At 37.7% G+C, this 22,567-nt stretch overlaps 1 protein-coding gene across 1 annotated transcript in view; it reads right to left on the bottom strand.

Moving 5' to 3' along the window:
• AFF2 (AF4/FMR2 family, member 2) overlaps window positions 1-22,567 on the bottom strand; it is a 250,283-nt gene that overhangs the window by 203,790 nt on the left and 23,926 nt on the right. The window contains exon 4 of the mRNA XM_009997205.1: window positions 19,899-20,789. Within this exon, the coding sequence (XP_009995507.1) occupies window positions 19,899-20,789 (891 nt within the window). The remainder of the gene's footprint in view (window positions 1-19,898; window positions 20,790-22,567) is intronic.

Genomic DNA, 22,567 nt, shown 5'->3' with positions numbered 1-22,567 from the left:
TCACCATAAACTTCACAAAAGTGTATCTTATTTCACTGATCTTTAATAACCTGAAACCAGCAACAGAAACCTATAATGAAGCACCCCATATACTGTAAATTAAAAATAAATAAGAGACCTCAAAGAGGTTTTCTTCAAAAGCTGCTTCAGTTTAGTGTTTCGGTTTCTATATACACTAAGAGAGAGACATCTGTAAACATTTCTAAAGTATAACCTAAAGGAACTAGCTATGTTATTATCTATTCTAAGCACATGGTTCAACATTTGTTTATGCAAACCATATAATTGGAAACTCTGTCCATTTTCTGCTTGTGCTAAATATTCTGTGTATAAATACTTTTCATAGTAGATAAATAGGGTTTTTATTTAGGTCTTATCACCTTCATATTACATATTCATTGATTTCTAAACTGCCTTAAACAGCTCTGTAGATGTGAAACATTATGAATTCAGTTTTGGCACCTTGGTATTAAATTTGCATATCAGGTCACGCACCGCTTAACATACATGCAAAATTGCACTGCGGCTATTTTATTACAGCCCACAAAAGATATTCAGAAACTGCATGCAGCATCAAAATAAATTAAAATGGATAAAAGACCCAATAGTGAGCCACATTTTTTTTATTGTTTAGTAGTGCCTAAAGCCATTTATATGTTCTAGTCAATAAACAAAAGTTAGACTAAAACAATTTTTAGACTTTCTGTTATTATATTTTAATTGTAGGGGTATATATATTTCTTTGTCCCTTTACCAATTGTATCCTACTTAAGGCTTGAATTGTTTCAAAGTGTATGCTATAAAAAGTAATGTATATGGATTGCTGGCAAGCCTTCGTGTGTCTCTGCATATGTCAGAATGTATACAGACACCGTGTATCAAGAGGCAGACATACAAAGCAATATATTTGTCTAGTTGATTTTGTATTTGAAATGTTTTTCTAACTTACTGTATATGCCAAGACAGCATTTGCATGGAGATTCTGCATTTAGCCAAAGTTAAAAGTGCATCAGTCAATGCTGCTCAGATATTATAGTGCCCTCAAAATAGACCAACTAAATACATTAGGTGGTTTGCCTGCAAATTACCCTCTTTACATTCAGTAAGCTGTAGCAAAGACATTTGAAAATTAAATAGTAGGGGACACATTTTCCAATTGCTTCTCACTAGGGTTCCATTTTAATGCCTGCAACATTTCAGGATAAATAATTTGGCATTTCTATTCACTTGTTCCCCAGCCATGCTCACTTGGCTGCGTAGGCACCTCACGCCTGCAAATCGGGGACTCAGGTGTCCTACAAACTCTCAGGGGGGCAGAGCAGTGCCCACAAGACAGAACAGTGCCCACCAGACAGCTGTGCCAGCTCAGTGCAGGTGCAGAAAAGCCAGGTGAAGGCAGAGGGTCTGGGCACCTCTTCCACCTCCACCTCCACCTCCTGCTGCAGCCAACAGGTGAGCAGGGCAAGGGTGGGCAACGTGTGGGGGGCTGGGCAGTGTGAGTTCCTGAAGAGCCAGCCAGAGCTTGTACTAGGAGCTTCTGCTGCATGCCCAACACTGTGGTTGCTTTTATCACCCTTTGAAAAGCCACAGTTTCCTTCCATGTAGATGCAGGCAGAAGCACCATCTTGCTCTATTGTGGGTAAAACAAGTACTTGTGAGAAGAAGAATGAGCCTCTCCTCCTCAAACAGCTCAACTCAGACTCTGTGCCATAGCACTGGGATCTGCTACATCCCCACTGACCTGCAAGGGGTCAGGCAGAAACATAGTTCAAGACCCAGAGGTGCCCATGAAGCCTCATATGCCCCCACTCCTCCTACACATGCAGGATATGCAGCAGAGATGACTTTCATAAGTGTCTTGTACTTGACCACCAATGACCCTTAACCTTGGGACTTAACATTTCTATTAGAAAAAAATGGCTTCTAAATAGCAGTGCCTTCTAAATTGCATATTCCATCAAATCAGGGCAACAGCCCACATGAGGGAAATCCTGTAATTAACACTCAGAAAATCTGAGAGCTCATTTTACTGAGTTGGTCTAACTCAAGCTACCATGAAAATCAGATGGCAGAGCATCCAGATAAAGTCAGTGACCAAACTTCACCCATAAAAATGAAGGAGGTGGTACTCGCACCAGTCAGCATTTGCTGTTGGGTGTTCAACCAAAACTTATCAGTTTGTTTTTCTAAGTTTTTGCTTCTAAGTTTGCTCCATTTCTTCTCAAAACACCACAAAAGGAACCCAATTCTCTACACTCTTCAAGGAAAATATTCACTGAACTCAGGGGAGAAGGATCAGAGCCTTATCTGTAGTAGCTCACAGAGGCAGACAGAACTCATAAGAAACTCGCATGACTGCAGCAAAAATCTAAGCTAATCAGGACCACTATCTTTATAGCAGAAACCTTAAAAAATTGACATAATATAACAAATTGGTTCAAAGCATTACTACAGACCACCATGCTAAATTCCCACATCCTTAGCAGTTTGTAAAAATGTTTAATTTATGTTTATGTATTCTTATTCAAAATGTTAGTTAACAGCCTGTAGGGACCTGGTAATAGGATCCTTTTTTCTTTTTTATGTTTATTAGCTACATTAATGACTGTTTCTGCAATTCTGCTACAAAGACTTGCGTTAATGAACGCCAATTAATTCTGAAATGATTTTAAACAAAGGGTGATGAGAATAACCAATCAACCATGACAGTGTAAAGAGCAAGCAAGCTGCTGTGACCTAATTTTTCTGTGTTGATTCTTTGCTGTCAGAGTGCATTGTTATTCATCAAGAACACCTATAGATTTTGCATATACGTACTACAATGCTACAATTTTAGAAATGTTCTGTTCCTTTTCAACATGAAAAATTACTGCATTTAAGCTACAGGTTTCAATAATACTGACTCACAAACAGCAAATATCTCTCAGGTCAGGCAGATCTCCACCAGCATTAGAAGGACCTTACTAATTTCAGCTTCTTAAAATTTAAGACAGCAGGGCTTGTTTAAACCCTTAGAACATTTGGCCTTCCAGACAGAAATAAAACAAAGAACCATCTCTCTGGTTCACACTGTTTAATTAGAGGCATAATATCCATCAATCTATTTATTTTTCACAAGAAATTAGCCTTTTAGGCATTTAATTTGATTCACAAGGACCTGAATATAAAAGAATTCCTAAAATCAGCAATAAGTTTAGTGATTATGCTCCTGAAATAACACATATATGTGTCAAATCTGACCTAAAAAGTAAATAGACCATGGAGGCAGATATGACTTCTACGTGCCTGTTGAGTGAAAAAACCTTAGAAAAGCTATCCAACTCTATTCTAAATTTAAAGTAAATGAACTGAAATTGAGAAATTTAATTTGCATTTTAACCTGGTATACACTGTGCTTCCACTACAATAGCCTCTTCAGCAACAAAACATAGATATTTTAAAGTTAAAATTTCTATAAATCATAGACTGTATAAACAAACCAAATTATATAATTTCATTCTATAAGGGACATACAGTAAGGAATGGACTTTGCTTCTTTCATAAATGTCCTCTCTAGACCCCACATACTACATGGCATTAAATTTTTCACACAGTAAAAAGTCATTTTTACTGATGGTTTTTCAACTGGAGGTAACACCATAGTCTGATGAAGATGCAGAAAATCATTAAACCTGTAAACTGTCAAGGCCTCTACTGAAGAGACTCCTATTTTGTCCCATGTCTTACCACTTCCAGTGCTATGGGATCATACTAAGGAAGACAGAAGAATATGTCAAGGATTACAAGGCACACTACTAACTGATAAAGTAGTATACAGAAAAAGATCAGCAGTAAACCTACACTTTTTTGAGTTTACTAACTGGTGTCACAGACAGAGTATAAAACAGAATAGAAAAGGAGCCCCATATTCTAAGTGTTAACATAAACTGTATAATAATATACACCTGACAGGTGTATATATGTGATACTACTGTTTAATAGAGACAGCATTCGTACCAATGTGGATTGATTTTTGTTATTTATCACCCTTCGTAGGAAGGGTCCACAGTTAACCTCTTTCTCCATTCCATCTGCACAGTAGACCACTTGAGTAAAGAGAGAGGGCTGGATCCATGATGCCACAGAGATATATATTGAGATAGACCTTGGTGCCTGTATGAAATACAGGCACAAACTGAGGCTATATTTAGAAGATGGCAATCCATTTCAACCTTCTTTTCCAACATAGTAGATGCCAGCCGCTCCTGACCTATGGTGCTGGCGAATCCCCAAGTAGCATTCCTCCCTTGGACAATCAACAAACTGCATTCTGGGCATGCACCCCCCTGGCAAACATTTTGGTGGCATGATGTCAGGGTTTTGACAGTGGCAGTATCAGCATTCAACAAATCAGGTTTTCCAGTGTTCATTTATCGAAGTCACTCCATATTGTTGCTGACTGATCCACATTTATAATGATAAAAGATTTGCATTAACATCTAGCCCTCTACAAAGGGTTTATTACTGAAATGCCAATTCAACCATAGCTGTAATGACCCTATTTTATAATGCACATATTTCAGGCACTTTTGCAAATGGTTTAAAAAAATGGAGCAGTTAAATTATGCTACTAACATAATATGAATGTGTCATCACACCCTATCAAGCAATTTCATATCAAACAACGATGTGATAGGAATTTTGCTGCTATGATACGAAAAAAAAGGAACTTAGAGAAAAAGAAGTGCAGTACTAGAACAAGAATGCCCTACATCACCTTACATTCAGCAACATGGAGAGTTATGAGAAAGTCTAACAGACAGATGAAAGAGGAAGACAGACTGACATTAGTTGTCTTCTCCTCTGATTTGTAAATATTAAATGGATGGTCTCAATTTTACCATGTGATTTCAAACAGAAAAGCTGCTGTGTGAAACAACAGACACTTCAACCTTAAGAAAGCTTTATTTTCAAACTCTGAGTCTTCAGGCTTTTCATCATCGTATTTCTATGTGCATTATGCCCCTAACAATGCAATATACAAAAAGGACAAAATGTCAGCCCTCAATGGAAACGAACTCGCCGCCCTTCAACATTCAACAATCAGATCTTGCTTAATTTAAATGTGTTAGATCATCAGTCTATTATTCCTCCAGCTTTTTATAATGATTGCTAACACTGGCCAGACATTGTACACCTGACTGGAAAATGTTTCTTTTTAAATAATGTAAGAACTAACCAATATGTAAACCCAATAATTAAATTACATTTAGCCACTGGCCATTGTTATTCTGCACTGCTTTCCCACTGAGGGAGCTACAGTCATCTGATTTAAACACCAATCTAGCAGAACATGATTGTTGTGCAGAGTAAATTGGCTCACATCAGATTTGACTCTAATTTGGATTTCAGAACTGTTAATTTGAACTTAAGCACCTATGGAAGGGCTGTTAACAAGAGGTGTGTGCACAGGAATTCTTCTCATAGCTCTGCTGCTTAAATCCAGCAACAAGAGTTCCTTATAGATGGCAGATGCTTTCCAGCATGCTGCCTGCAATGTTGTGCATGGCAGAAAACAACTTATCAGATATTTAACAATGTCAAAGGAAAATAACATGGATGCACACAATAGATTCTTGCTATATTCATGCCAAGCAGAAGTAAATAAGTTGCTTTTCAAACACAGAGCTAGCTTGATACTTAATCATTCCAAGATTAAATGTACCTTAATCCTTTATTATGGTATTTTGATGTTTTAGCGAAGCATGTAGGGTCGAAGTCTACCCATTCATAAGTTACCAAGAGATCCATGAAAATATATAAAGGCTGAATTTCATCATCATTAGCTATTACATTAATAGCACTAACGTCTTAAATCTTAATCATCTGGCTCATTAGCTAAGGTAAATGACTATTAGTATAAAAGGTGTATTTTAGCCAATCAACAGGATTTATAAGGCTTTTGTTTTGTTTTAAAACAGTGCCTCTCTTGCAGTATTAGTTGTTAGTAGAGAAACTAAATATTATTAATTATATAATTAATAAGGATTATATAATCTAAGAATATAAATGTAAGACCTGCTAACACTTTGGCTCAACTTAGTTTTACTGTATCATAAATCAAACCTGTTAACTGAGCTGGTTGATAAACTTGGGTTTTTTTCCACCAAAACCACAAAAAAGTTAGAAGGGGCTGAAGGAAATCTGTGGGTTTGTTAGTTTTGGATTTGTTTTCAAACATACATCAAGAAACAAATTACTCTAAGACTGCTAAGCAGAAATCATGCAGGAGAGGCTGGACAGGGTCCAGAGAAGGGGCAAAGGGATGATGAGGACTGGAGAAACTGCCATATGAGGAGAGGCTGAGAAAACTGGGTTTGTTCAGCCTTGAGAAGAGAAGGCTTCAGGGAAACCCTGTAACAATTTCTCAGTACTTAAAGGGTGGCTACCAAGAAGATGGAGACTCCCTGTTTACAAGGGGTCACATGGAAAAGACAAGGGGTAATGTGCACAGGTTGCTCCTGGAGAGATTCCAATTGGAAAGAAGAGGTAAATTTTTCACCATGAGGACAGTCAAACATTGGAATAATTTCCCAAGGGAAGTAGTAAATTGCCCCACATTGGACAATTTAAAGTAACAGGGTGCTAAGCCACCTCATATAAACTATAGTATAACATACAAAGGTTCAACCAAATGATCATTGAGGTCCCTTCCAACCTGGCATTCTAGGATTCTATGATTCTAGGTATTTAAGGAATACATACTAGATGCATTATTAACTCAATTTTGTTTGAATATTACCCTTTTGCACCTTGCATTGAATTATGAACTGTATTTTTAAGTTCAGATGTATTTAAAATAATTAGCAATAGCACCACCAACATTTTATTTTACATTTAAAATATGTTCCTTACTATTTTTCTTGTGTACTTGTTCATTTCCCCCCAGACATAAGTAATGTGTAGACAGATACATTGTTTATTTACGACCCCAGTGACAGTTAATGTGGCATATGTGCCTACAATGTTTGACAGATAAAATGAGTTATTTACAGAAGCTGGGTTTATTATGTATGAATACTAAAGCAGCTATAGTGTTTGGAAACTTCTCCATTTATTTTCCCAAGAGCTTGTTTCAGTGCAAGTTGTGGTGTTTTGAAAGAGTACATAAGAAGATAGCACAAATACTCAGTTCAACCCAATCTATAATGCAGTCATCATCTGCACGTGGTAATTTCAAAGTGGTTCTTTTTAAATATATTTTTATGGGTCTTGATCCAAACCCTACTGAATTCAAGAAGAAGTTTTCTGTTAGCAACAGTAGGTTTGGAATTCAGTCCTTAAAAATAAAATCTCTGCAGAAGAGTAGGTTCATATCTGGGACTCACCATTTCAGATATTATGAAGTCGGTACAGACATTTGAGAGGGGGAAAACGGAGAACAGTTTTAATGTATTAACCTTAATTATAAAGGGCCAGAAATTGTTACAATTGAACCCAAAAATAACAATTTCACTGACTTTGGCAGAAGCACACATTGATCCTCCTGGACAATCTAGGGAGGTTGTGGTTGCCTGTGTCCCTGGAGGTGTTTAAGGGCAGGTTGGATGAGGTTTTCTGCAGCCTGGTCTAGTGTGGGGTGCCCCTGCTCACAGCAGGGAGCTTGGAACCTGATGATCTTTAAGGTCCCTTCCAACCTTAACCATTCTACGATTCCATGTTTCTATGAATACCTCAGTTTTTCCATTTTAGTAAATAATCTCAAAAGTATAGATACCAGATTTTGAAACTATTGTTTACATCTCTTTTACTTAAAGCCAAATGTGCAAGACTGATGTGCTGCAGGTTTTTTGTTTTTTTTCTTTTTCCCAAGAGTTTACTCCATTTTCTACCCCTATTTTTCAGAATGGTTCAGAACACTCACAAAACATGGCAGACAATGTCAGTGGCAGAGATGGCTGCTTACTGCCTTGTGTCTAAACCTGCTGCCTATGAAGGGCAGTGTTTGTTGTGCAAGCATGTTAAGCAAAATGCTGCAACTTTAAGAGCCCATTGTCAAAGGTAACCTCTAAGGAGACTTGCATAACACCCACATGCAAAAATGCCACTGTTGGCTTTTTGGTGGTGTTTTGTTTTGTTTTTTGTTTGTTGTTTTTTTTTAAAAAAGGGAACTCTGTAATTTTCCAAATGCTTTTTTGCAAGACCAAGCTCAATAGAGCTGTGTGCACATTTTCCTTGATTTTCAACTGGCTTTATAGACATCATATATGGTCTGTATTTTTATACACACATACAAACTCTTGCCACAGCTATCCAGGCCTCGAAACTTTTGGAAGCCTTTCAAGGAATACTTGTCCTGCCTATTGTGGGCAGACCTAAGTTATTTCAGCCTGTGTTTCAGGCTGGAAAAAAAAAGTGTAAGCCTGGGGTGAAGCTCTCAGCACAGTTTATTAGCTCAGACACAGAGCTGTGGTAACTGCAGTCCTGTGGCCTCTTTTCCTTCCTCAGAGCAGAGAGAAAGCAATCATTCACAAAGGAAAACTCTGTTCCAAAATACCTGCTGTATTCTCTATCCAATATGACACCCAATCCAAGGTGAGACTTTACTACAAGGGTGCAGGAATAAAATAATCCATATGCAAGGTCCAGCCATCACTACCATAAAAATGTAATTAAAACTTGGCAACAATGTATTTTAATACCTTCTCTTATACACATACACAAATACAGAAGCTTTGGCTCTACACCTTATACTTGTGTGCCACAATCAGCTCAAGGTTTAAGAGCAGCTTGCTAACTTAAAGCTTCCAAACAAAAGATACTGGATTGTTTCTCAGGTACCAAGCATTCACTTAAAATGCTCAGGCTTTTCTATTAAAACAGAGAACAGGCTGCGCTGATATCACAGCGACAGCTATCTGCAACATGCATCTGATGGTATATAAGAGGAAACTGGAGTTGGGCAGAAGTCTCATGCACAGCTTACCTGTCCTTAGAGTGGATGTATTAGTGATCTGATCTAAAAACACATTATTGCTGACACTGCTACTTCCCTGTAAATGGTGCAGACAAGTCACAGGAAGAGGCTGAGACAACTGAGAAGTCAGCAAAGAGAATATCCTCCAGGTTTTATGTTTGTCCAGGTGGCCATCCTGCTGCCTTTCTACCTCAGGATTGCACTGTCTCCCTCTCCTCCAGCTCCTGAAGCACACAGCTCTGCTCCCTACACCGTGGGCAACAAGCCAAAATCCCCTCCTCCTTCCTCCCTCTGGCTCCCACACCACAGACCTGCACCCTTCCCCACAGCAGGCAAACCAGTGAGTTCTGGCAGCCATGGGGCACCAGTACTGTGGGCAAAGCTTATCTTGCTTTGTTTGGAGGGGGACAAAGTGTGAAAGTAGCTGTGGAAACAAAGAAGAATTTAAGTAGTTGTATGAACCCACTCAGCAAGACACAAACAAGCAATGCCAGTAAATTTAGGCATTGAACAGAACAGAGAACTTTCAGTGGAAAACTAATTCCTTTGGGTCTCACTTTTAGAGGGGGGACCAGAAACGACAATTGTTAGGGCTTGTGATATTTGTCTGTATTCAGGGCCAAAATCAGAAACCAGATATAGTGAAGATCTCCACGTGGCTTTATGTCAGAGGAGAGGAGGCAACAAAATGTGTAATTCCTTTCTACTTTGTCATATGTGATCTGTTGTGAAACCACAGCACTGTGCCAGGGAAAGCCTTTTGAGCCTCTGTATTGCAAGTGTGGGTGTAGGGCTAAGTGGTCATATGACTGTCTATGTACTGCTTATCTATAATTTTGCATCTGGATTTGTACATATACACAGAGAGAACAAACCCATGATTTCACTGCCAAAAAAACAATCATCTATGAAGTATCCAAAAGCTCAACTTCACAAACACAGTGCAGAAGTCAACTTTACTTCAACTACTTTGAAGAACCAGGTACCTAGAGAACGGCAAATAAGATGAAAGTTTAAAGCTCAGCTCACTGCAATCTCATCTTTACATGGGGCAGTGCCCCATGTCAGAGAATGGGCCTTTACATAGTCAACATCCCAAGTGAACTTGGCCTTGTTAAAGGACAATCCTCACAATGATTTATCTGTGAACAGTATTTCCTATGTATTTGACACAAATAGCCTTTTCTTCGGCAGAGCTGCATGTCTTCTTATTCCAGCTATTTGTTCTTGAACAAACATATTTATTGTGGCTAATGAAAGGGGAAATCCCTCTCTCTGTTCATGTCTCTGTTCCTTTTTGTCCTTCAGTGACCTGACATGTGCCTCCCCCTAGAAACCAACGACTGGAGCAGCCAAGAACAAGGAGAATTGTTCTGGGCTCCTACTTCTGAAACCGCATGCAAGATTTATCATGGAAAATCTCCCACACTAGGCTGTAAAAAACAGCTCCCTTTTAACATGCTTAGTTATGGAAGTTCCATCCATCACTTAACAGAAGTTTTCCCTTCTGAAAGAGCTAGACTTAGGCTCTCCCTGTAGAGGCGCAGCCCTTGGGGAGAAGGCAGCAGAGTCCTTTCCATTCTTGCCAACTGCTCATATAGGTGTTAACAGTTCTTACACTAGAGAGCATCTTAGTGGAGCACGTTACAGGCAACCCTGCAGAGCTTCTCTTGTTTTCCTTTCAACCTAAGGAACTTTAGTTCACGTACCCTGAGACCGCTTCCCAATGAAACAAAGAACAGCAACTCAGGAAGATCAGATTTGTTTTCCAAAGTGTGCTCCTAAGATAGACTAAAATGCTAACAAAATGCACCCTTTTTCTTTCTAGTACCTGGCTCTTGTAACCAAAGTCAACAGTAATATGCTATTCCTGATTTAGCCAAACATATGAAAAACAGTTGCTTATCTGAAGTCTTCATGACAGCTAATACACTGGCTTGTAGAAAGTGGGATGAGAATTTTAAGTAAACAGGCCATCTCTCACAAGATCTCATACTTGGGACCAGGGACATAAAATATGAAGAGTACTAATAAAAGCAGAAAAATTATTATCAAAATAAATCAAATCCATTCGATACATCAAAATATATTAAAAACTGTATCAAACAATTTTCTTGATGAAATGCAGGTGCAGTTACATCTTAATAAAATGTGTTTACGGAAAAAGCATTTGAAAAATTTAATTTTTCTCTTGCTCTGAAGAGCAATCATTCTCTATACCCCTGCTATATCCTACTCCTGCTGTTAGTCCTAAATAAGTCCTATTCAGACTGATCATTCATGGCCCAGTTTTGCTGCTTCTATTCAAAATCAGAAAGCCTTAGTCCTCATGTGGAAGCAGTGGGATTACTTGCACAGCAACACCAACACCCAAGGGTAAAAAAGGTCTAACCCAGCAGTACTTTACGATAATCTCTACAGCCCTTACAAAAGGGTCTGCTCCTCAGTCTGGTTTATTTTATTCGTCTGGAGTACAACAAGTGGGGTACTTTATGTTTTAAGAAACTGGCAAGAACTAGTTTATCACTACATGGAGGGGGAAAAGCAATAGCAGTTTTCACTACAAATTTAGTGAGATTTAAATGTATTTATTTGTATTCACATGCAGAAACTTTTTGAACGCAGCCCCACCTCCATTCCACTCTGCACAGTCATTTTCTATCTGGTGGTGGAAGAAACAACTAATGGGAATGAAAAAATGTCAACAATTGGCACAGACAGTGCATATCCCTTCACTGGCTTTTTTTGACTCCACAGACCTTAAGAAAACTTCAATTCTAAAGTTTTGATAAAGTATTTTTACAAAGCCCTAAATCCCTGATTTCCAAACTTGGATCTGCAAACCATTTGTGGTCCATAACACCACACTGCATGGTCCTTGCCATAAAACCATGTTAAATGTTGAACTATTGTGCAGCAAATGATGTGGTTGCTAGGATAATTGCTTTGAATAAAAATTACATTTTAATATTTCCCTAGCTAAATTTGTGCCATATTTCATGTTAATGTGTAACTGCATGTGTTGCTGGAAAGAGAAGATGCTACAATCTCTTTTTTCCTCAATGCAAAATATACTGTGAAGCTTTGCTTCACAAGGAAGCCACTTAAAGCAGCTACTCCTGGATGTTCAAAATTAAGCATACTCAAGTGTCACTAGGATGTGCTAGTAGACATCACTTGTTTTTAAGGGTTTAGTTTCTGATGACAGGGAAGTTAGGGTTTCTTGACATCAAAAAAGATTAAACCCGGCAGACATACGCTACTGACCAGGACAAGACACCTTCATCCAGGGTAAACTCTAAGTAATAAAATCCAAATCCTGACTCCTCCAGGTGACCTTAGGTTTTCTACGTTTACAAATTGTACATGTCAGTGGTTTACCATATTTAAAAAGGAATTAACTCAATGTTTGTATTTAAAATACTGGCAAATGTAAATGGGTGGCTGGATATTTACAAACAGCAGCAACAACTGCCAGCTTGCCTTGTGGATTGAAGTGTCACAGCTTGAAGCTCAGTGAGATATAACGCAACAAGTTTACACATCTGGGGATATAACAATGTGAAATTGTTCTGAGGAAGCATGCAAGGGAAAGCAGCATGTATTAACTGAAATATGCTTAGACTGGCAGTATTAATGGGGATTGAGACTTCCACCCATGATCACTGACTCTTCTCAAGAGATCTTTGCAAATCCAAGTGAAAATAGGCTCATTATCCTGGAAAGTGAGTGAATCTGTACTTGCCTTGCCTCTTCCTCCCTCTGCTTCCCAAACATTTTCTTTATGCTCAATGGCTACTTGAACAGCAACCACAGGAAAAATTAAAATTAACACCTACCTTCTTCTGAAGTTCCCCACACCAGATATACACAAAATCATCCCCACCAAAGTGACTGCAGAAGCTTAACCCTGGGATGAAACTTCAGAAAACTCTTCGAGGAGGTTTCTACATATTTTTTTGTCATGGAAAAGAACGGTAACTCCCTCCCTAGGAAGAGAAATAGGGTTTCTCTACTCTATGGGCCAACCATGGTCTCTACCCTCAGTTAGGAGGTAGGTATCTATAATGTTATTATAGATATTGCTACCTACCTTGTGTGTATTAATTTATGAGTATGAATATACTCATTTGTTCAGTCTCATTTGCATGCTTAACTAAATTTATGCTATTCTGCTGCTCGCAAAACTCAGCATGAAGGAATAGGAAACAAACTTTGCAGTGACACAGCAGGAATTCAGGAATAGAAAGGCAAAAGTGAATTATTCTGCTCACAACAGGAGACGTGGTGTTGGTACTTGCTACATCCTCATGATTTGCAAAGGAGAAATTTTAAAACTTCCTTTGGTCTGAGATGAAACTCTCAGCATTTTTAAACTGTTTTTCTCTCACTTTATTATGAGGGAACAATTTCATGTTTCTTTTAAAATGGGAAATGGATCACTCTCTCTGCCATAATGAAAGCCTGTTTTAGGCTTTTATTACACAATTTTTAAATCCACATTGTCATAGCATTTTGTAGGAATGTATTTACATTTACCTTTCTAAAACACATAGTATATTATGTTGCAATTAAAAGCCCACAAACTCAATTTGATGTTTCTTCACTAATTTATTCCCAAGCCAATATGTATTTTAATGTTCCAAACTGTTGCTAATTAACACATGGAAATATTTTAACATGGATTTTGATTAATTCCATTTAACAGTCTAACCAGTGCTAAAACATATGTGGTGTGTCACTTCTTTCTTTTGAGAAAGGCATTGGCATTAAATCTTTCAATCTTCCTGAGCACCAAATGCTAATTTCAGGAAGATTAAATAACAGACTGCAGCTACAGTTTCCTTTCTTTACTTCCCAGAAGGTGAAATGAACATATTTATGTGGGAGGAATTTCTTTGCTGCACAAGCCAAAATACAGAAATTAGATTTTTTTTTTCCCCCCTAACATTGCTAATATACCAGCAATCGCCTGCCAACTAAATAACTTTAACCTATATCTGCAGTTCATGGAGAGTTGCCAAGTTAAATGTTCAACTTTCTTTCACTCTGGTTGTTTTTTTTCTTATTAAAGTATTCCCATATGATGTTTTCACCTGCAACTCCTAAATGCTTTTCCATACTTGAATCAGAGACTACTAGCTTATAGTGGGGTGGCTCTGGCCATAAAGCCAGAAATGCTCATGTAAGACCCCCCTCTGATTTTCACACTTTGAAAGTGTGTTACAAATATGATTCATTCGTTATTGATCTAAAATAGTTTTAAAATCTGAGTATAATTCTGCATGTCAATGAACTAAGCATACAAAATACCCAGAGGTATATACAGATTCTACTAGGTATATACTATATATATACATATATATACACACACTTATATACGTGTATATGTAAAATGTTTATACATATATGAGTATATATAAAAAATATATATTTTGCATATACAATATAGAAATTCTACTAGGTATATACAAATTCTACTACTGCTCTCCCCAAAGCTTTTGAGGTAATTTGTTTTGTGAAATTTCATTTAACACCAATGGAATAACTGTATTCCTTATACTTAACTTGGACCAATAATAAGCCACAGATAAGCAGTTACTTCGGAATTGGGAATTTAAAAAAAAGTCAAATAAGAATATCAGTTTTCAGGACACCATGAAACTGCCTCTTCAACAACAGAGGTACTCTAATTTCACTGAGATTTATTTTTTTTTTCCATCCCAGAAAGAAAATATTAGAAGTAGGTAAAAAATAAAAAACACACTAACAAATGCACAATTGCAAAGAAGCTATTTAATCCTTCCTTCCCCAAACCAAATATCCATGGCCAGTTCCTTTAACTGGCTTGAAGTGCCTGTTCTGCAGCCTGATGGGAAATGTGAAGTTCTTTTTGGTCAAAGTCGCTCAAAATCAGATCCTAAATATGCTTATTTATATTTGATGTAAAGTATGCAAGCTGTCCTCTTGCTAACCTTGAAAACAGCTTTACTAGCAATTGTCCAAGCAATTGGACAGTAGCCTTAAAAAGGCCATAATGAGAGGTCTTCAGTCGAGTGGTGTCGTATGTTCTTCATTTAGAAATATCACAAGAACATTACTTCTCACAGTATTTACAAATGAAAAGCATATGTCTGCAACCTGTAATACTGCAAGAAATACTGCTTTTTGGGTTTGTTTTTGGCCTCAGACTTTTGAAATATGAACCAAGCAAAGGGATTTCAGTTTAATGCATGATTCAGTCCATTCTTCTTGAGAGCTCAAAGTCTGGGGGCCAGCTAGAGCTTGTGTCTGAAAAAAGTGATTTGCTCATGGCTATGGTAATGTACTATAGCTGGCAACTAAAGTAGCATGTATATAAAAGGTGTGGGGGTGGTTAATTGAAGAAATCTACTTTCCATTTAATTAAAAAAAAAAAAAAAAGATACATTAAACTGGCTTTGGTTCCTATAAAGAGTTTTAAAAGTCATATATAAGCCTCTTGCATTTACTATTTAGGTTCAATCAATATGGTTATCTACCTGTCAATTTTTCTTGCTCTTTAATGCAGAAAGAGAGCAGCCTTTTTTACAGCTAGCTCAGAAAGTACTAAGCTAATCAATACATGCAGCGATGGCAGAATGATTGGAAACACGTACCAGAAGCTTCTCACTTCGCGGGATACTGAACCCGTCAAAATATTTTCCTAGACCTAACATGAAAATAGAAGTTCTCCATTAAGTGGGTGGTGACATAGATGTTGTAGGCCTTTTGGATTTCTTCCTAGCTTTGTATTTTGGGGAAAATTTGGTACATGAGCATTCGCTGCTTTGTGGGAACATGACACCAATTTTGCAGCAAGATTTTAAAACTCTGCCTTGAGAATCAAACATTATCTCAATTGCCCTTGATTTCCTGTCCCTAAACATTTATTGGAAATCCATGCATTGTTCTGGAGAACTGTGCATAAGATTTTCCAGGAACACATCTTCTGATGTTCCCACAGACCTTAGAACCCTTCGCTTTACTCAGTACTCTCAGTAATTGTGTTTTAGCCCAATCTGAAAAGCACAGGCTTTCTTTCAGCTATATCCTGCTGAGCTTGTCAATCTGAAATAATTTGTAAGCATCTGATTCCTAGAGGTTTAAATACACATCCATGTATCAAGATTCTGGATTTTAATGCAGCAGAGAGAGTATCAGCTGTTACTGTGATCTCTAAGCTCCATTTTTTGTTAAGAATTGCATAGGATTTAACTACGCAGTTCTCTGAGTGGCAAGTAACAATCATCTCCCATCATATAATTTAAGCATGTGGAATTCTACATAATACAAAAGCTCTCTGCAATGTTCCAGACTTGCCACAATTTACCAAATGTTAAATGCAAGCTCAGTATTAATATATATATAAGTAAGCATGTACATAAATACAGACTAAAGTGATGAAAGTGAATAAGGAATGGGAAAAAAATGTTTACAGATTGAGCCTTTCCATTCATTTTTCTATCAGATTTAGCTCCAGGACCATTATTATCAATTCTATGTCATGATATCTGGTGAATTTCTGCATGTCTCCCTGAAGTAACACTATGGCCTTATGGCCTCCCAGTTATGAAGGTCTGCTTCACAATCTCACCACCTCATAGGCTGACAGGCCTGGGTTCTAGTGGTTACATTGAGTTTTGTTCAAGACACCAAACCATAATTTTTTTTACCTTCCCCCTTAGAAAGTAATATTGATAAGTAAAATGAAAGCAAAAAGGTAAAAGAAATCAAAAGGATCACAAAATCAGAAAGAAACACTTATAAGACATAACTGAAAGTCTACAGAGGCTCTGCTGTTTCTCTCAACCAGAAATGACCATGCATGGTGCAGACAGGTCTCAACTAGCTCTGTGTGGATGAGTCAAGGTCTGGAAATCACACAACAGCACCCACTCAGAAGCAAGGATTAGTACCTAAGTGCTGCTAACATTACATCTGGATCCAGTCTGGGAAGTCTGTGTGAACTTACTATGAATCTCTACAAACTCAGGAATCACTAAGCCACAATCCATTGCACAATGGAGACATGCCAGCAGCAAGGCATTAACAATGTTGTCCACCCAGAGGAGCTGAAAGATGGATGGGCACCACTGAGGGCAGAATTGGGCCCAGCAAACTAGCAAAGATTCTTAGAGCAACACCTCAAGTGACACAAATTATGTTATAAAATTGTTTACTTCCTTACACATGGCAGAATGCTTCCAGGGCACTCAATGTCCTATTCCATTAAGCCATGACAAATGAGACCATATTTCCACATAAGTCTGAACTCATCTTTTAAGTCTGCTTGTTCAAATATTTGGTTACTTATTCCCATCTGTCTCCTTAAGGTAGCAAAACCTGACTTATTCTTTTTCTCCAACTCTGCACATTTAAATAGATGCCCTTATTGCAGGACCATCACCTAGGAATTTTATTTCTTCACAGAATTCCTCATCTTAAGAGTGTGCAAATTTTTGAGGGAATTCACTGAGAAGTGTTTGGTATGCAATCTCTATGTGTAAACCACAGCCACTTGAAAAAAATGGATGCAAAGATACAGGAGAGCCACAGAACAAATTGTGGAGAAGTGTCCCCAAAAAGTGACTTTCCTACTGCTAGTTTAAGATCGCCGCCACCACCACCTGGAACAGTGTTAGGATGGAAACCTATGGAGCAGAAGCAAAATTGTTTCAACAGATCACTATGGCTCAAGGTGGCTAGGGAAGGTTCATAAATTGATAAGCACCACCGAAGGATCATAAGCCTCCACATCAATTGTGTAAAGATTACAACAGAGCCACTCGCTGCAGTCATTCTGAAAAGGTTATGGGTTTCACAGGTGTGCACTGTCAGTTCTGATTAAGCTTAAACTAAACCAGTTATCTATAACATTGGATTGGAAGGAGTTTTATTGCTGAACGCAGGGTAAATCAAATTCAGGATGCACATATGTGGAAAAACACTGAGGGCCAAAGTTCACAGTCCTGACACAGACAAAAAAAAATCTAACCCTCCGAACTCAGAAGTAGATGTGTCTCTAAAAGATCCATCAGTTGGGCTATTTTCTTATGTTGTGCATCAGAAAGGAAAGTTATTCGTCACTTTAAACAGAGCTTTGAGGTTTTTTCCCCTCTTCAAGTTATTGTTCACTCTTGTAATTCGGAGTCTTTTAGATTATTATCTGCATTCATTTCCAAAGTGCCTAGAGTTTACCATTTATCTGATCATAAGTGAAATTAATTACACACCTATACTTTTCACTACACAGAATATAAACTAAAGAAACTATGGCAACAAATTCACAATGTAATTTTTCATCTGTGTGACTAGAAATCTTTCCAAAAACAACATCTCAAATCAGAGGTTCTTAGAGCCAGGCAAAAAGAATGTGAGTGAAATCTTGCTCCCAAAAACATTGCTAACAACTCAATTGATTTCAACAGTGACAGGATTTAAATTAAAGAAAAAATAAAATTAAAGGGAAAAATGCATTCTTAATAGTTGATACAAGTTGCAAAAGGCACATTTTATTTCCAAAAATACTTCGTATTAATGCTGCACTTCGAAGTGCATCTATTGACTCATAGTGTTAATAGATGGCAAAAGTGAAAAAATGTATTTGCTTTTGCAACATCATTATTTCCTTTGTATGTAATTATTTACTCGCCAAACAATGCTAGTGACAAATGGCAACAGACTATGAAGCCATCTACATCAGCAGATTTTTATCCTAAGGTAAAAATAAACAGAAACATCTGTAAAGTAATCTTGTACAAAGCTACGTTTATTAACAAATACATTTTCTAATAAAACACCATCTGCAAGCAACCCTCAGCTTCCACTTGATATAAATAGGCCTTTTACTGTTTTCAGATGCAGTTCCCAGAAAATTATTCCAAGCTCTACTGCAAAACACATCAGTCTTTGTTGCTGCCTGGAATGTTAATAAATAACATCAAGTTTTTTAAATAGTCAAACAAATTATTGGCTTGAAACAATTATTCCAATAGAAAAATCTGACCTTTTGCAATAAAGTGGTTTAAGAATGCATTGGTCCTCATTTCTAGTATAAAAATATTACCAAGCAGGGAAATATTTGGGGGAAAAGAGAAAGCTATGAAAAAACCATATTGCAGTTTTGCTCATACGTACACTTATAAACTGACCTTGCAAAGGTTACTGCTTTAGAGAAACTCAGAATAAGAGAAAAGTATATAGAGTATAAATAGTTCAATTGGTATTCTTATTATACATCTGTGCTTGGAACAGACCTGAATGTGAACCATCTGAAATGTTCCTCACAGGACTACTGGACTGACCAGCAGTAGGAAATTCAACAGCTTAAACTGTTGATAGCAGAGATTGGGACTGGATCCCAGTATTAAGAGCTCTTCAAAATGCATAAAAGCTTTAATGGGACACATTTTCATAAGCATTACTCAGATCTTAAGCCACATTAATTCCATTAAAAGCAATCAGAATTTAGCAGACTCTGCAAATAAACTCCTTACTGGTAGAACTATTTGGTACCACTGAAATTTGAACACTGCCATTTTTCCTTAGAGTTTAAAACAGCAATCTTTCTGTCAAACTAGCTCCTAACTGAAAATGCACGAGAGAAAACTGCAGATGAACTGAGATATTAGAGTTCTCTGTCCAGAATTCTAGCTGGTATAAATATATTACACCCAACAGAGAACTAGACTTTTAATATTAATTAGAAACAAGTAATGTTGGTATTCCAAACTGTGCTTTTAAAACTTCATTAAATATTGCTACTGGGACTACCACAACAATCTTTGCCAAAAGTAGTCATGCAGATTCTCGAAAAAAGAAACATTTTATATTGTAATTCCATGAAATTGAACTGCATATTTGCAGAGAAAAATATTCAGTGCAGGAAGTACTCAAGAGAGAGATGTTTTAAACTACTTACTTCACTAACAGGAGGAATGGTGAGCTTTGGTACTTTGTTCTTTGAGCTAGGTGTGTTCACTTTTCCTTCCAGCAGTGTTCCAAAGGACTGATTTCCATATCCATTCTCAATTTCTATCGGAGGTTTCAGTTCAGGTGAGTCATTGGGTACCTGGTCTTGACCATCCATAGGCCTGACATACGCTGTAGGCTTCTGCTGGACCATGCTGTTTTTACAGTGAAGTCCAGGCGGGAAATTCTGGGTCGAAAGACCACTGTTGGCAGACAGCAAAGAAGTAGAAGGAAGTGGAGATCCAGGACCATGACCTACAAACTCCAGCTCTGTGGGCGACTTTGAATGACTGTTTTCTTTGTAAGTATGTTCTCCAGGTGCTGACTTTGAATGAGTATGCCTCCTTGAATGTGAAGATGCTGCAATAGAATTGGCTTCCTCAGTTCCTCCACTTTTATGCTGCTCACTCTGACAATTATAGAGGTCTTCATACCTGCCCTGTGGCTGGTCATGGGAAGTGCTATGCTTTGTCCGACTCTGCTGACTACTGGACTGGCTTGGCTGGGCCCCACTAGAGTTGTGACCACCACGTGACCAGTCTGTTCTCGACTTCCTGCTGCTCTGGTGACTGTGTAGTAAAGTAGAATTAGATGACAATGAAGAAGGTGGAGGCATTGATGTCGATGAGTGGCCACTGATCTGATGAGATGGGATCATCCTGTTTCTTGGTTCTGGGAAAAAGTTCTGTTCATTTTTGTCAATGGGTGTCTGTGGGACAGAACTCTTTGGGATTCCTACAAGGTGGCTCTGGTTGCAATGGTTGGTTAACAGGTCCTTCATCTCATCATAATTTCCCAATGTGTTCTGAACACGGTTTGCAAGGGCATCACCTTTATTTGTCTAAAAGAGCAAAAAATTAAAATAAAAGAGTGAGTCAATTCTTGATTATGAAGTTACTGCTCAGAATAGTTGTCTTAGAAGATGGTAAATGTTAGATGTTTAATGGTGTCATGCTGACATTTAATTTCAATTACATTTTGCATATGTTATGTCAGAGAAACCTATCAATAACCATGTTCAAAGAATCTCTTGAAACAGGCTTGCATGAGCAATACTTGTATAATGCTTCCCATTTTCTTAAATACGCTCTCAGAGAAGTGTTTAAATTACATCAGTTATGGATGTTCGGAGCAAAATAAGCTGGTTTTAAGTCAGAGATGTGGAGCTTGCACATTTCATATCGTGCAAAACATGAACGTGCAATTACTGGCTACTGAGCATCTGAATTGCTATCACACAGTCTATTTAAGAATGTTATTGCTCTGTCAGCCCCTTGACCCACAGTTCTGCCATAAAAAGAAGCTAGGTAGTCTGTGTAATAAACGTATAGTGCCAAACTCTTTGCTCCACTGTAACTTCAATTACTTTTCTATAGTGGGTTCAGTTTGACCTGAGGTATCCACCATCTGAATCCAGAAATTAAAAAGCTTCTACCCACTCAAATGTGAGAGTAGTTCAAATAATAATAACTAAAAAATCATTCAAAAATATTCTCTTATAGAACATAAATAGACATGATTGCCTCATTCTCAGGAATGGGGATTCTTCTGTTGTCTGTGGGCTGGCTATATTTGTGAATCATGCCTTTCTTTGAATTTCAGTAATTATTAAATACTGACTCATCTGTGTTTCACTGCTTTATTCTGAAGTATGAAGTGGGGGATTTTGGTTCTTTTTCCTTTTCCCTTTCACTTGTAAAGAGCTGGACGAATAAGCTGGAAGCTATAACTAATACTTAGCTAATTTCCTCTCTTTTCCTGTTCTAACTCACCTGAAGTACCAGCCTTCATACTGACGCTGATGTTCCATTGAGACAGCCAGTGGAGAACTAAAAAATTTTATTCCTCATGCTTATGACTTTACAAGATACAAACAATAAAAGCAAAGCAAAACTATAGTTCCTATTCAAGCAGATAATTAATTTATACAGTCTGGAATTAAATGACAAAGTTGCAGTGTATGTAAGATACTTCAGGATATGGCCAACTATACTTTTACTTATGTTTGTGTCTCAAAATGCCTTAACACCAGGCTATGAAGATGGGGACAGGCAGCACTATGACCTTGTGTTGGGTTAGAGGGTTGCACTTCATTCTTCAACGAGGATCCTACCATGCCACTGATCCCATTTTCCGTAAGTATTAAACAGAAGATTCAGTGATGAAAAAAATCTATGCATGGATTTCTCCTGAACTACCTGCTTGTATTACCCGCTGCTGCACTAGTCAGGAGTTGAGAACATTGCAGAATTTTTTCTTTAGTACTGCACATGCCATAAAAAATGTCAAAAAAGAATTTCCTTTTGCTTATTCTCAGGGATTGTAACACATATTACCACTGCAGTGAGGCAGTGATTTAAAAATTAACTGTTAAGTGTTGTTCTCATCTACATACATTTTGTCAGTGCTCCTACCTGACACAGTTAATAATCGCAGTTGTGGAGAACCACGAATCACTTCTATTCCTTAAGTCCCTAGGTTGGTCATTTTAGTGGAAAAAATTATATTCCAGCTAAACCAAGAATAAGCCCTTTGTATATGAGCAGTCTCCTTCAACTGAGTTGCACAATGAGCTTTTTGGGCAGCAGCCAAAACCAGGCTCTCTCTGTTCAACCCCCA

This window comes from Chaetura pelagica, unplaced genomic scaffold (assembly GCF_000747805.2).
Source record: "Chaetura pelagica isolate M959 unplaced genomic scaffold, ChaPel_1.0 scaffold344, whole genome shotgun sequence".
NCBI classification, from domain to species: Eukaryota; Metazoa; Chordata; class Aves; order Apodiformes; family Apodidae; genus Chaetura; species Chaetura pelagica.
This window is presented reverse-complemented; position numbering and strand designations above follow the sequence as displayed.